Consider the following 15028-nt stretch of genomic DNA (forward strand, 5'->3'; position numbering starts at 1 on the left):
GTATCCTAATGAGATGGGATTGATGTAATTACACTGACACTCGGTTATTCTGCCCTCACTCACAATGTCCGCGCGCAGAGAGAGTATCTCGTTTCTAGTGGAGTTCCTCAGGTTCCAGGTCCTTTGCTTGGCTGGTTTATTGAACAATAACGTAGGTTTCAGTGTCAAACCCTCCACCCGCTGAGCTCTCTGGATTCTATGCAGTAAAATCGGACTCTGGCCAAGGCCTCTCTTTATCCACAGAACAGGCACATCGCAGGCACCACAGGCTTCCCTCACCTCCTGCCTGGTCACTCGTCTAAGCACTGACTCCAAAGAGCCAGCTCTAGGGAGGAGAGAGGAGTCTAGTCTGTCTCTCTTCAGCCCTTGGCAGGTTTGCTGGGGCTGCCAAAAGCAGCACCAGTTCCAGCCAAACTGTGGCAGGGGGCTCTGTAATATTGACCCTTGCCCACTACCAACCAGCCATCAGATGGGAACAACTCTTGATCACTACAAAGCTGGGTTGGATTTGAAATGATGATTGACTAATGACCAATCCCTTCGGCCCCTATTTTGTTTTGTCAACTGGCTGATAAAAAAGCACCTGCAAGTGAGCACCACAGACCCATCCTTAGACGGTCTTTTCATGGTGGACATGCTCGTTATGATTCCTCCTCCGAGGAGCCTGTTGTCAGCACGCACACACTAAACAGAGAAGGGTTCATCAAAACCATTCAACTTTGTAGTGGTCTTCAGCTAACAGGGGGCGTGATCAGAGTCTGTAACCTCCATGGGTACCTGAGCATGTCAGATAATGTAAAAAACTTCCAGTGACTTCAATGAGGCCTGGATTCACCCTTTATATGCTGAGATAATGCAATCAAATCTCATGCTTCTGGGCATTAGCTAATCACTGCAAGGGACAAGAAGGAATCCCCAACTCCACATACCGCACTGCATAATTGGCTGGGTATGTACATGATGGTTGGTTGTTTTTTTTAAATCAGATGCTGGCCAGAGACAGGATGCTGGACTTGGTTCAAGAGTACACCCAGTGCACCAAATTCTATGATCTTATTTCTGTAACCACTTGGCACTTTCAATCATTAGGACACCGCAGACCACATTCCTCACTGGCTTCATTGGAGTATTCAGGGGACTCTTGGCCATTAAGAGCAATCCAAGCTCCAGTCTCCAAGGAAGCAGATGTGAGCAGTAAGACTATTTTTAACATACTGTATGTCCTTTGGGAACTCAACAGTCCTGGGGGAGAGGTTTGTACTCATCTCTACAGCCTACACTGCACAAATCTGCCCTGACAGATTTGGAATTGCATTCGTTATGAGGGACACACCAATGTGCAGCAAATGACCCTTAGATAAGGCAAAGCCTTTCAGATCATGGTTCATCAGATTGCACTCTGCTCCCATAGCGCAGTGTTGGGGAGATGGGTAACAAAGAAGGAAATTAAGAACTTTGCAGCATATGAATCGTCCTGGGTGAGAGGGTTTTTCACATTTGAGATGCTCTATTAAAATCATATTGACATTATAAGGTGGAAAGAAAAATGTCACTGTACAGAACAGGATTTTGCTATGATTTTGGGTGCAGTTAACTCTGTGGATGTCGCAGACGTACATGCACAGACTCATACAAGCATAAAAATCAGGGATGGAAATGATCTATTAGGTCAACTTCTCTCTCTCTCTCAAAAATGGACACATGGAGGAGACATTACGGGCTTGATTTTCAAATGGTCCCCAACATCAATGGGAGCTGAGGGTGCTCAGCACTTCCAAGCCTCGAACCAGCATCCCCCAGCCTTTCATTCACCACAACATATTGCGAGAGCCATAGCAGAGCCTCCACCACTTCCGTTCTCAGGCAGGTTGGCAGACCTTTACATTGAGAGGGGGCATTTCCACGCTGCATCGCTCCGAGTTGCAAACGAATGCAAGCAACAGAAAGTGCAACAAAGCCCAAGCCTCTGAATTCAAAGGCTCCTGAGCCCATCGGGCCCTTGGAGACTCCAGAGCAGAAGGATGGAGATGTCAGGGAAGAACAATCAGCTGTAAAATATGAAAAGCTTACGACATCAAAACCTACAGCAGCAGGCTCAAAAGTAATAATCCCATTACCACTAAACTAAAGCACTAATTACTATTCCCAGTGGCAGGAGTGGACTGACTGCTAATGCTCCTCTTCTGGTTAATGAAGGAAGGTGAGGCAGAATATATTTCTCCTGTCTGACATCTGCTAAAATCTGGGCAGCCATAAAAACTATGCATGTAATGAAGCCATTCGTATTAATGGAAGTCACATTCCGAGGGCTGAGAAGAAACAGAAGTTAGATGATAGTGTACTGTGTAATGCAGAAGACAAATGCCATACCTCTCTCTAGCAAGGGTGTATTTACCGACTATGCTTTTTAAAATTTCATATGGATTTTGGAGCACAGGTTGGTTTTGGTAGCAAGCCACCACATCTCATACAGGCCATCGCACCGGCTAAAGACTGGAATCATGCCTCTGGAAACACAGTAGATGCACTCCATTTGAACAAGAGAAGAAATAGAGCTTTATTTCCACTAACCGTGAATATCATCATCATCAAGGCAAAACCCAGAGGGACGTAGCATCTTTGCAGATCAAGCACCACCCAGACTGATCTCTAGCTAGGGCCTTAAAATGATCTGGCTGGATGTTCAGTCTATGAGTTTATGTCCATCCTTGGTAACATCATCATGCCACTGAAGCTTTTTACACCCACATGATCATCAATCATATAGCAGCATCCCTTGGTAAATATGTCCACCCTAATAATGTCCATTCCAAAAAAAGCTGCTGAAATCAAACCAGTGCTGATGGAGACGGTTGCTGGGTTTGGCTACAAATATCCTAATGGATTCAGATTCTCTCCCTTAGCTTCCTTAGTGCAGAGGAGGTACAAGCTCATAAAACTCATCAATGCAGTTTTAAAAACTCTAGAATAAAAATGAAGAAGAAAGAAGTAACCTGGTTATCTGGCTGGTCTTCCCATTTCTTGGGAATGTTATTTCCTTCTTCTGCAGGACATGTCCCGAGTTCACAGAGATGGTTCAGCAAGTTGATTATCAGCCTAACCTTTTGCCAGCGCAGCCTGCATCCAGCAAGAAGGTGGATGGTTAGGGGAATGGATTTGCAGGTCTTTGAGAAGAAATTAGTTCTCCTCGTGGCATGGAAGCAAGATGGACGTCACTTACGCCAACAGTTACTGCAGGGAGAACCAGATCCAGGCCGATCTCTCTATCAGTGTCTGCGTACAGAGTATGGAACACACCCTCCCGGTGCCTTTAACCACATAATTTTCACAGATGCTAACAATCGCTCATGCCTCCTGGCAAATGCTAACAAACATCCCACACCCTGTTGTTTAGTATTTCACACCCCCCATTATTTGCCATTAATTATGTAGAACAGTACTTTACAGAACACACAAAAAGACAAGATCCAGAATTCCAAGAGCTTACAACCTCCCTGCCCCCAGAGAACCAGGATACGCAGGCCAGCAGTACAGCGCAGGGATACAGTTGGCAAGGGAAATCACGTAGGTGGCTTTGCAAGTAGTAGGTTTTAAAGAAGAATTTGAAAGAAGGGAGGGATAAAATAAATGGCCTAAGGAGATGAAGACAAAGGGAGCAATTAGCAGAGAGGATGCAGAGGAGTGTAAGGAGAGAAGTGGGATGTAGGAAAAGATGAAAGAAGAGATGTAGATACGGGCGGAGTCATGCAGAGCCTTGAAGGGGAGGATGATGAGCAGGAGCGTAAGGACATGCAGATGGAAGCAGAGTTTCTGCATAGGAGTTCTGCTCCCAGCGGGCTCATTCCCCCTTCACCTGAGCCCATCCTCCTGGGTGTGACTATACGCTATCTTTACTGTGCCCAATGGGTGCTACAAAGCAAGGGTTAGGGCTTCAGCTGGGGTAGAAGCAGTAGGAGCAGCAACAAAAGGTTCGGTTTGCTTCCAATAACACAAGCAATAAAAGAGCGAAAGAGAAACACAGAATACGGAATCAGCAGAATCCTTTGTGACTTTCCCCAGGACTTTCTTATGAGGCCTCTGAAGCGCTGTAGGGATATATGGTTAAGCCATTTTGCACAACACCCAAAGTCTAAACATTTATTTAGAAGTCCAGCATCAGAACAGACAAAAATTAGGCTCTACTCCTAATAAGAGATCAGCTCAGCAAATTGAGAACTTCCCCCACAAGAAAAAGAGAGTTTAGATGGGGCAGCCTGGTGGTTACAGATTTTGCTTCAGATTTTAAGAACATTGGCATAAATTAGTTGGTGTCTAAGGTTATGTTTACGCTGCAAACTAGGAAGTGCAGCAAGTGTAGACAAATCCAAGTTAGCTTTGATCTACTGGCCCCACCCTCCCAGGACCTGGGTACATACGTGTGTGGCCAACACCCGTGCTACCACAGCTTCACTGTTATTATTATTCAAGGTAGCTTTGATCTAGTTAGAGCCAAGCTAGCTGAGGTATGTCTGCAGGTGCTGTAATCATACCTCCCATGTACAGTGTAGACATACCCTGAGATTCCTTTAGCTCTGTTTACTTGTTCCAATGTATTCATGACCTACAGAAATGATTGGCTGGTTTAGATATAGGACTTGTATTTGTGTGAGCTCCTCCAGAGAAGAAGAGGTTTTACACTCTGGATTCAGGGCTATGTACAGATCAGTTGCTGAGGCAGTACGACTCTAAAGAGATTAGAATCAATTAGTTTAAATTTGGTATTGGAAGTCTGGAACTTTATCTCAGTTTTTTCTTGTTGTTTTGAGGCTTTCTTGGTCATTTAGAAGAAAGATACTTTGTAAATGGAAAAATGGAATTTTTTTTATGAGTTTGATAAACGAGGAATTTGCAGCAGCTGAATTCAGTTACAGACAGATGAAATATAAATGACCTTCATGGTGCCACTGGAGTTAACATGCATTGCTTTGGAGTATTTGATACTGCTGTATGTGAATACACAACTAAATAATGCACGTCACTGTGTCTTATGCAGTTTGCGGATATGCACAACATTGCACACATGCATGAATACTCCTGCTCCCTTACCGAATGCCTGTCATCTGACAGGAGGATCTTAAAGAGCTTTACAACTGTCCTCCCCATTATTCTCATTTCACAGTCGGAGGACCTAACACAATGAGGTTAAGTGACTGGCCTAAAAGTTACAGAGCAAGTCCATGGCAATGCTAGGAAAGTGAACCCCAGTTCTCCTGACTCCTGGTCGCTGCTCTTATCACCACGCCTTACTCCCGGGAGTAATTAGGTTATGAATAGCACAGTACAGATGAACGTGGCCATGCATATTTATGTACTAACATATATGATGACTCTCAAGTATGCAGACCCAAAAAGGTCCACATGTGCTCACACAACTAGGATTTACATGTGCAAAATGGGCTCCATAGACATACAGCGACCAGTGCAGCATAGAATCACAGAAATGTAGGACTGGAAGGGACCTCAAAAAGTCCAGTCACCTGCACTGAGGCAGGACCAAGTAAACCTAGACCACCCCTGACAGGTGTTTTTCTAACCTGTTCTTCAAAGCCTCCAATGATGGAGATTCCATAACTTCCCTTGGAAGCCTACTCCAGAGCTTAACTAGCTTTAGAGTTAGAAAGCTTTTCCTAATATCTAACCTAAATCTCCACTGTTGCAGATTAAGCCCATTACTTCTTGTCCTACCTTCACTGCACATGGAGAACAATTGATGAGCGTCCTCTTTACAACAGCCTTTAACATACTTGAAGAGTATCATCAGGTTCCCCTCAGTCTTCTTTTCTCAAGACTAAACTTCCCCATATTTTTAAATCTTTCCTCAGGAGGTCAGGTTTTCTAAACCTCTGATAACTTTTGTTGCTCTCCTCTGGACTTCCCAATTTATCCACATCTTTCCTAACGTGTGATGCCAGAATTGGACACAGTGCTCCAGCAGAGGCCCAACCTGTGTCGCATAGAGCGGGACAATTATCTCCCGTGTCTTACATATGACACACCTGTTAATACACCCCAGCAAGATATCGACCGTTTTTACAACTGCGTCACATTGTTGACTCATTCAATTTGTGATCCACTATAACCCCCAGATCCTTTTCAGCAGTATGATCACCTGGCCAGCTATACCCCATTTTGTAGTTGTGCATTTGATTTTTGCCTTCCTAAGTGAAGTACTTTGTACTTGTCTTTATTGACTTTCATCTTGTTAAGTTCAGACCAATTCCCTAATTTGTCAAGGTAATTTTCAGTTCTAATTTTGTCCTCCAAAGTGCTTGCAACTCCTCCCAGCTTAGCATCAGCTACATTTTTTATAAGCATACTCTCCACTCCATTATATTGAATAGTACTGGACCCAGGATTGACACCTGTGGGATCCACTAGTTATGCCCTCCCAGTTTGACAGCAAATCATTGGTAACTATTCTGAGAAAGGTCTTTCACCCAGTTGTGCCCCCAATCTTATAGGAATTTCACCTAGACCACATTTCCCTGGTTTGCTTATGAGAATGTCTCAGACTCATAGACTAAGATCAGAAGGGACCATTATGATCATCTAGTCTGACCTCCTGCACAACGCAGGCCACAGAATCTCACCCACCCACCCCTGGAACAAACCCCTGACCTATGACTGAGTTATTGAAGTCCTCAAATTGTGGTTTAAAGACCTCAAGGTGCAGAGAATCCTCCAGCAAGTGACCCATGCCCCACGCTGCAGAGGAAGGCGAAAAACCTCCAGGGCCTCTGCCAATCTGCCCTGGAGGAAAATGCATAAACATACTGTGCAAGTCAGCTCCTAGAGAACAGGCCTGTCTCATACATACAAACACTGTGCTGCTTTACTATCTGGGCACAATACACACCCCACTCCTGAAAGGGTGCCCCTTTAAGTGCCTTGGCCAGTGCACAGATCTGGTGCATCAGTCTCTACCTAGTTACACTTTAAGCTTACACCTTCTGCGGAGAGCTGCGAAGAGATTTTCCTCATCAATTATTGCTAATGAAGGTTACTCCAAAGAGCTTGGTGCCCTCAATTGATTATGAATCCTGCAGTCCCCAACATACACGCTCCATTTCATTAGCTACAGATGGGGCCAGGAGGAGGATACTTTAAAAAAAAAAAAAAAGCTTCTCTTGGATCATTACGGCCTAGTTTTAAAACAGTTTATTTTGCTTCCACCGTTGTTCCTCCCATTTGTCAACAGAGCATGTTCCTGACCCATGTAATTATTGGGCTTTCATATTATTCTTTCAGAAAGCCCGTCCTGTAGGCAGAACATAATGCAGTCTGTTTAGAACGCCTACAAAAAAGAAATGTATGGGGCGTTATGGAGAAGAGCTGACTCAGTCGGGGCGAGGAGGGGAGCAGTAACAAATACCTCTGTGCAAATTCTAACGTAAGAGGAAATGAAGATCTCAGATCTGATCTTCAAGGCAAGGCCAAGAGTCTGCACTTCCACAGAAGTCATTGGGAAACAACATACAAATCTAAAGACAGTCCCTGGTTTAAATTGAAATCTTAGAAGATTACTGAGAAGGCCTTTACAGCTGCATATTCTAATAGTAGCTACTAGCATCTGCACCTTTATGTAAAAATAAGCAATCGAAGATTTCCATACCCGGCCCTCTCTAAGCACGAACAGCGACAGATACCCTCTCCTCTTGGTCAAACCCCAGAGAGGTAATTAAGGTGGCGAGAGACATTTACCGTGACACGGAATGGCGTCGTGGCAGTGGGTTCCATGCTGGGATTTTTCTCCATGACCCCGCTGGGCATGCTGCGCCGCTGCCCGGCCCTCTCTGGGGGGGACTCTGCAAAGGGCACAGAAGACAAAGGACAATTAAAAACACACACCCAACGCCAGAGCAGCAGCAGGACGGAGGCAGGCCACCCCACGTGCAGCTTTCTTCTTTGAGATACACTTGCAAATGAGCTGACTTAACAAGCCCATTCTAACCACTCACATTTCTCTCAGTCACCAAGGTGCATGGTTAAACAGCAGGACTTTTCTGCTTATAATGATTGGCATTTCCTATAGAACCTTCCATTTCAGGATCTCAAAGTGCTTTCTCTACGTTCGTTAAACTTCAGAACAGCCCCGTGAGGGAGCCATCATCATTATTCCCATCCTGCAGATGGGTAAAAAGGAAATGCACAGCAGCTAAATACAAACTGTACACAAATCAGTGATCCATGCACATGCAGCTTTGACACTCCTAAGGCAGAAAGCAAGCCTGTTCTTGGGGCTAAAGCACAGAACTGAAAATGAGGACTTCCCACTTCCTTCAGTGACTTGCTTTGTGACTGGGAACAAAAAAGTTACTTGGCCTCACTAAACCTCCTGATGTGTTAAATATGGATAATGGGTTGGCTGGGGGGGGGGGGGGGGGGGAGAGAAGCAGGGAGTGATGAGGCTAAATTCATGAGTGTCCATAAAGCGCTTGGGGAATCTCAGAGGGAAGGCTACAGATTAGGGCACACAGTTAGTATTAAAATGTGTTTTTTCAGTTAAATGCACAATCCATAACCCAAAGCACAGTGGGATGCAGGGAAGTGGCCGTATTATCAGAGTGCCACACGATGGGGACGATTCCTTACACTGGTTCCACACCTTTTCACCCGGGCTCTTAGTTTTGAGCAATAACAATAATAATCTGCCCTTCTCTTTAACCTGCAGATCTCACAGTGCTCTGACATCCTGATTAGTGGAGCCTTGCGAGATACCCGTGAGACACAACACATCAGCTCCATCTTACAGATCAGGAAACTAGCATAAAGGGGACCTGCCTGAGATCACACAGGCAGCCTGCAGTAAAGCAGCCAGAGCACGGAACCCAAACGTCCCAACTCCACTGTCCCCAATCATGGACAGTGGCCTCCCCTCCCTTCTGCACATCTACTCAGACAGGTGTCACACTGTTCGCAGGACAGAGCCTCCTCTTCAAATCAATTCAGTGCTCCAGCTGCCAGGGGACACCAGGGAGCTCCCAGGCTGCCCCTGGGCGAGGCGACAGTCACACCTCCAATTGCAGAGATGACATTGTCTAGTGCCTCTCAAATAAAAGGTCCATCGGGTACTGAATAGCACAAGGGAGCGGAGGCTAAACTGGAAGCTCAGACTTCCTATTTTACTAGGACCTAGAATCTCCAGGGCTCTGATTTATTCATGTCCTTTGGGGGCCGACAACGTCTATTAGCCCGATTGCTCCCTTTCTATTGTTTATCGTTACAGAACCACTTAACATCCGTCGTGTGACTCTGCTAATCAATATCACTGGCCTGGAGAAACCCCCAGTGCTTCACCACTTTTGAAAGAGGAGAGGATCTCAACGAGCTATTGTGGCATTTAGTAAACACCGGATCCATGCAAAAACAAGGAGATTTCAGAATGCTACAGAAAACCAGCTTCCTCCTCCCCCCCTCCCCCCAACATCAGATAGACTAAAGAAACTAATCATGGTGCTTAAACATTTGTGACTATTGTTCTAATACCATGTTTCACAAGCAACATGTCTGCTCACCAATATGACGACACTGCTGAGACCATGGGTTGGGAACGACAGGTAGCTTAAAGAAAAATACTTGCTGCAAAGGCAAATTACAGGGTATACTGGGTTATGGGGAGGGCTTTGCTAATTAGCATGCAAAGAAATTTAAAGCTGGGACAACCTATACTTTTGAATGTCTGAAAAAATGTGCCTGAAAAATAACTAGTGTAACTTAGAGGTGCTTTGTTTGCCAATTCTCAGCCTTTACCACACCTGTGATCTGCAATTTGCTGCAATCAGGTCTTGGCAAGGGCTCAGCCTTGGCAAGGATCCTCTCCTTGCTTTTGCCATAGGCTGCCATCAGCTGGGATCCGTGAGAAATGACTAACGGCCGTAATTCCAGTGGGCGCTCGCTGAGCCGCATATTAAACTACTGCAGGGAGACAGATTGTGTCTCCCCTCCTGAATTGAGTAAAATGCCTGATCAGTGACATCTTCATTGGTGTGGGTGCCCATATGCAGCTCCTGAGCTTTGGCCATGTAACCTGTGCCTTCAGCCAAAATCCCAGAAGCAGCTAATTCGCTGCTCTCAGAACCTGTAGCCAAGGCTTCCAATTAGCTAGCTGCCTTCTTTGCAGAAGGCTGCCTCTTGCTTCTCAAGGAAGCAATCAAGTCTTTTGGTGTTATCCCCTTTTGCACGAAAGCTCTCACAGGATTCCTTTGATCAGACTCCTTTTTTGGATTGTCATAAAGAAGCCACTTGATTATAGTGGTTTCCAAAGTGGTTTCAAGACGACATGGAAATGAAGAGGCTGCTTTGCATTTTTAATGATCAGAACTATGAACAGGCAGATTAACAATTCTTCTCATGTACATGGCTGGAGAACAGAGCAGGACGACTAAATTGAAAACAGCAGCAAGAAATCCCTTGCCCTCTCCTCCCTCTCGGGCTGCTATTCCAGTGCAGAGCCGAACACTCCCAGAGCCTACAGCGCAAAGCCTATAGCACCAGTTGCTCTTTGTAAGTGTCACAACACTTTTGACTTGCACCATGGTGGCTTTTCAGATCAAGTTGCACAATTGTCTCCCTTTTTCTTTATAGCCCCTGACTCTGCTTCATCTTCTAATCGCACAGGGCAGAACTCTTAGGAGCAAAAGAAGCAGATTAGAGGTGGGCCAAAAAGACTGTTTGGATCTGGGGTAAGTTGAAACAAGGACTAGGGTTTGGAGCCAGATTGGTTTGCACTGAAGTCTCATGAGCTGTTCTCACAAGATCTTACCCCAAGATTTCAGTCGCATACAATCCAAAACCACTTCCATCTTCTGATCTGAGCCCAGAACCAAAACATACAGATGGGTTAGGATCACATTAATTTTCCAGCTCCAATTTCAAATTTGCAGCCAAGTTGCCAGTTTTGACGCAGTCCGAGCACTGTTTGTATCACAGCAAATGCAAAGGGTTGGGCACCCCCCGGATCTCAGTGAAGAGGCTAAATACAGCAATGGGAGGGAGGGGTTTCGTTGGGAGGAGATAATCGCCCCTCCTCCCCCCCCAGACAGATAAGGATCCTTTTTACTGTCAGAAGATTATAGCCAAACCAATTGTATGTGGTGGAGAGGAGCAACAAAGGACGGTTTGGATTTGCCCCTTTCCCCTCTTCCATCCCCAGTGCTAGCCCAAGGGCTACTGATCAGGAAAGCCTTGCGTGTTTCTTACCCACCCATACCATGGTGTTTGGCAGGGATATTACATCTACCCATAAATGAACCACTGTCACCAGCACCTGTCCATACGAAGTGCATGGTTACATTTGCCTCCCTGTCTACAGGGTAGACAGGCAGGCTCTAGGAGGACAGAGTCCATCTTTGACTTTACCTCTCTCCTTGTTACTTGCTTCTACTGAAAGTTCCTTCCATTGCGTCTGCCCATCTGGAAATGGAATAGCCCTTAGGGATGGCCTGGGTACTAGCGACTTGACTGGGGGGGGCAGAGGGGGAGGAAGCAGTCCTGTTATTCCTTTCTATAGGAGTGAAGCACACAAGACAAAGGAGGACTCCTGGGTCCTATTCTCAGCTCTGTCACAGACTCACGGGGTGACCCTGGACCTTTAAGCACTCTGTTGCTCAGGTTCCCAGTCTGTAAAATAGGCTTAATACTTGCCTATCTCAGAGCAATGTTATGAGGCTTCATTAATTAAAGTCTGTAAATCGTTTTAGGTCCTAAAATGAAAGATTCTGTGGAAGAGGTGTGTGTTATTACAGGCAGCTAACCGGAGTGACATTTACAGAAGTACTTAGTATTATCAAATGCCACCCGCTCCTCACCAGCTACTGAGTTTCTATGTAAATTGGATATCATCCTTCAGCTCGTAGAAATACTTGGATTATACCTTCATTTGACCATTTATTGGCTCTAGATCCAAGGTGATTTGGGGGCTTAGACACACAGTATCTCGGGACACTATTTGCTGTCCAAAAGTGTTCAGCATGTTATTAACTTAAAACCTCCAAATCTCTCCTTTATGACACGCATGGCCTGAGAAATCACTGAAGTAACAGTCTACAAAGGAGGATTATATGTGCAGGCAAACTGGATCTGAAAGACTATTCCTTAGGTGTAATGGGTAAAGCCACATTATCATAGAGCAGAGATGCCAGTGGGCAGACATGGATAGCAAAGAAAGCGATGGCTTTCGTGTTCACTCATGTTTTCACCAACCTTCCTTGTACTATCCAGATTAAAGAGGCTGGGAAGCATGCGAATGAGCAGCAAGCAGATTTTCTGCACTTGCTCTTGGGAAGCTGGGTCAGACCTAACAAACAAATAGCATTGCTGTTCCCTTAAAACCTCTTAGATGCATCAGAAAAGGGATAAAAAAAAATCACAGGGGCGAAAATGAATTTTTGTTGCTACCCCACCTCAGATTATTCATTTAATTTTCTTTTCGCCACTGATGGCCTTCCTTCTTTTTTCTGCTTGTTTCTCAGCTCAAACGGCGATAGCTAGACCACTTTACTCATCATCAGTTTCACTTCTACAACATCTTATGCAAAAACCATGCTCCTTTTGCTGTCACCTTGCACTCCTCCTTCTTCCTCACCTCCCTCTCCATCCACCTGTGACATCTGGTCATAAACCTATACTGTCAACTCTCTGGGTCAGAGCCTGATCCTTGTTTGGGGCTATGTGCTGCTGTAATTATGGAGCAGTGATAACGACTGTCATAGTTAAAGCAGATACAAATAGACAACAACTTTCTGGTTCTCCTACATTCTCCATTAGCACAAGGCTGTGATGTGCTTGGCTTTGCAACACTGCCAGGGAAGATAATCTAAAATAAAACTAGCTTCCTTAAAATTTATAAAAAACTGACTGGAAAACATTTATCCCAGGTTATTAAATATATATAAATAAAATGATCTGCTTCCCCGTGTATGAAACTTTTTTAAGCAGTGGAGGTAGGAACATTTACTGTCAAGCCAAGTTTACTACCGACAGTATTAGGATGATGCTAATTAATATAATAATAATACTTAGCACTTCATAAACATTAATTAATTTAGGATCGTCAGGCACGTGCCTACTTCTGAAGATTATTTCTAGACTGTAACAAATGGATTTGATTTGTTACCTAATCCCTGGTGTTTGAATTAGGAAGTTAACTAATCCTCATCACAGTTTTTATATCCCCAATTTTCAGATGGAGAAAAAACCATAGAGCAGTTAAGCGATTTCCCCAAGGCTTACAGGAAGTCAGCAGCAGAACTGACTGTGTCAGCAGCTCTGGGGTCCCAGGCTCATGCTCAGCCCATTCAAGAAGGCTGCTTTCTTAACTGTAATTCAAATTACCCAGATACTCTCAAACCAAAACAGCACCTGTAACACATGGCCCCAATATTAATACTGTTCACTTTCCACTTGACAAGTCTTATTTTACAGTAGCATCACCTGTTGTAGGTCACAACTAGTCCAAGAAGAGGTAATCAGAATTACTCTCTCACTGTTAGGAATGAAATTTACTGACTACTGCTACTTGCTGAAGTGTAGCATTCTCAGTTCACTTCCCTGAAAGCCCCATATAATTCATGCTGAACAAGGTTCCAGGAGCCAGCAGATGGAAGAGGCAGACCGTAAGAACAAAGGAAAAGCTGGAATTACTAACCGACAAGCCGAGACTTCCAGCAAGTTCTCACTTGGACTTTCTGATATGAAACTGTTCTGACTTCAAACAAGAAAGGGGAGGTACAAAATCTGAATGCATGCCCGTAAAGTTAGCAATAAGAATAATCTCCCTTAACTCACCAAAAGGAAACGGTGCTCGTTAGCAACCCCTATGCCATGACACTCCGAACAAGTCAGGAATAAGAGATGCAGCAGAAATGATGACTTCATAATCTTCTACAGGAAGAAAGTGAAATATGACTGGAATGCTGGCTGGAGAGGCACAGCAGGAGGTAGGGAGCGGAGAGATGTCTTTGCCAGGACTCTAATGCTGAAGTGCTTTAAGGAATGGAGACTTTAGAGGATAATAAAACTCCAGCAGGTCATCTGGAAATACAGAAGAACTATTCAAGTTCATTAGGACTGGAAATGGACATGGGAAATACAGTCTATGCAATGCTCATGAAAGAGTTAAATACCCTCTTGCCCTTTGGGTATGATCAGCCAATGAAAGTTTGTTATGGTCACCTGATGCGTCATTATTTTGTCCCCTTGGCAGAATGTTTTGATACTCCATGACCTGCTTTGGAGACTTAAAGGGGTGGAGTTTCTGTGAAACCAGAGGAAACTGGAATTACCTGTCTCTTGTTCATGCTGTTTAATTACACTCAGCTGAATTAATCTCATCACCTTAATGAACTCACATGTTTTTCTTCAACTAATTTCTGCACCATTTAATGACTCTAACCCAACCACAACAAGAGAGAGGAGGCAGCACATGTAGAAAGAACTGATATACTCAGAGTGGCTCAGATAACCATTTGTTGGTTGAAAGGGACCCCTTAAGAGAAGATGTCTCTAGCATCGGTGTGATCCTGAATAAGAAGCTACCAGTTGAAGAGGGGTTGGGAGACAACCCAGAGAGATTCCCAGAGAGCTTTAAGGGGCCCCATGACTCCAAATGAGAGGTGCAACCTGGGGGGGGCGATGGATGTTAAAGACGTAGCTAAGAACGGTTGTTAGGGCAGTAGAAGAAAAAATGCATGAGAAGTTTTAAAATGGACAGAATGCCCTGGGAGTAAAATGAAGATGGAAATGAGTATGTATGTGTTGGGTCAACTCTCTCCTTCAAGATTCGGAGGCAGAGATGCACAAAATGTCTGAACTCTAATGGATAAGGATCAACTAAGAGCTCATGAAGGATTTCAAAAGTGCTGTTATCAAGATCTTCCCGTTTCAATCATGATTTCTAAACTGGATATTCCAGGACTAGAAATGCTGTACGGATGCAAGGTGAGCTTCCTTGCCCGACCCCCTAGAGATCTACAAGTTGAACCCTTAATTG

General features: G+C 44.6%; 1 protein-coding gene across 1 annotated transcript in view; it reads right to left on the bottom strand.

The window, feature by feature from the left end:
* DAB2IP (DAB2 interacting protein) overlaps window positions 1-15028 on the bottom strand; it is a 253971-nt gene that overhangs the window by 213159 nt on the left and 25784 nt on the right. The window contains exon 2 of the mRNA XM_065418579.1: window positions 7741-7844. Coding sequence (XP_065274651.1) covers window positions 7741-7809 — 69 coding nt within the window. The 5' untranslated portion in view covers window positions 7810-7844. The remainder of the gene's footprint in view (window positions 1-7740; window positions 7845-15028) is intronic.

The sequence above is a fragment of the Emys orbicularis genome, chromosome 18, assembly GCF_028017835.1.
Source record: "Emys orbicularis isolate rEmyOrb1 chromosome 18, rEmyOrb1.hap1, whole genome shotgun sequence".
Classification (NCBI taxonomy): domain Eukaryota; kingdom Metazoa; phylum Chordata; order Testudines; family Emydidae; genus Emys; species Emys orbicularis.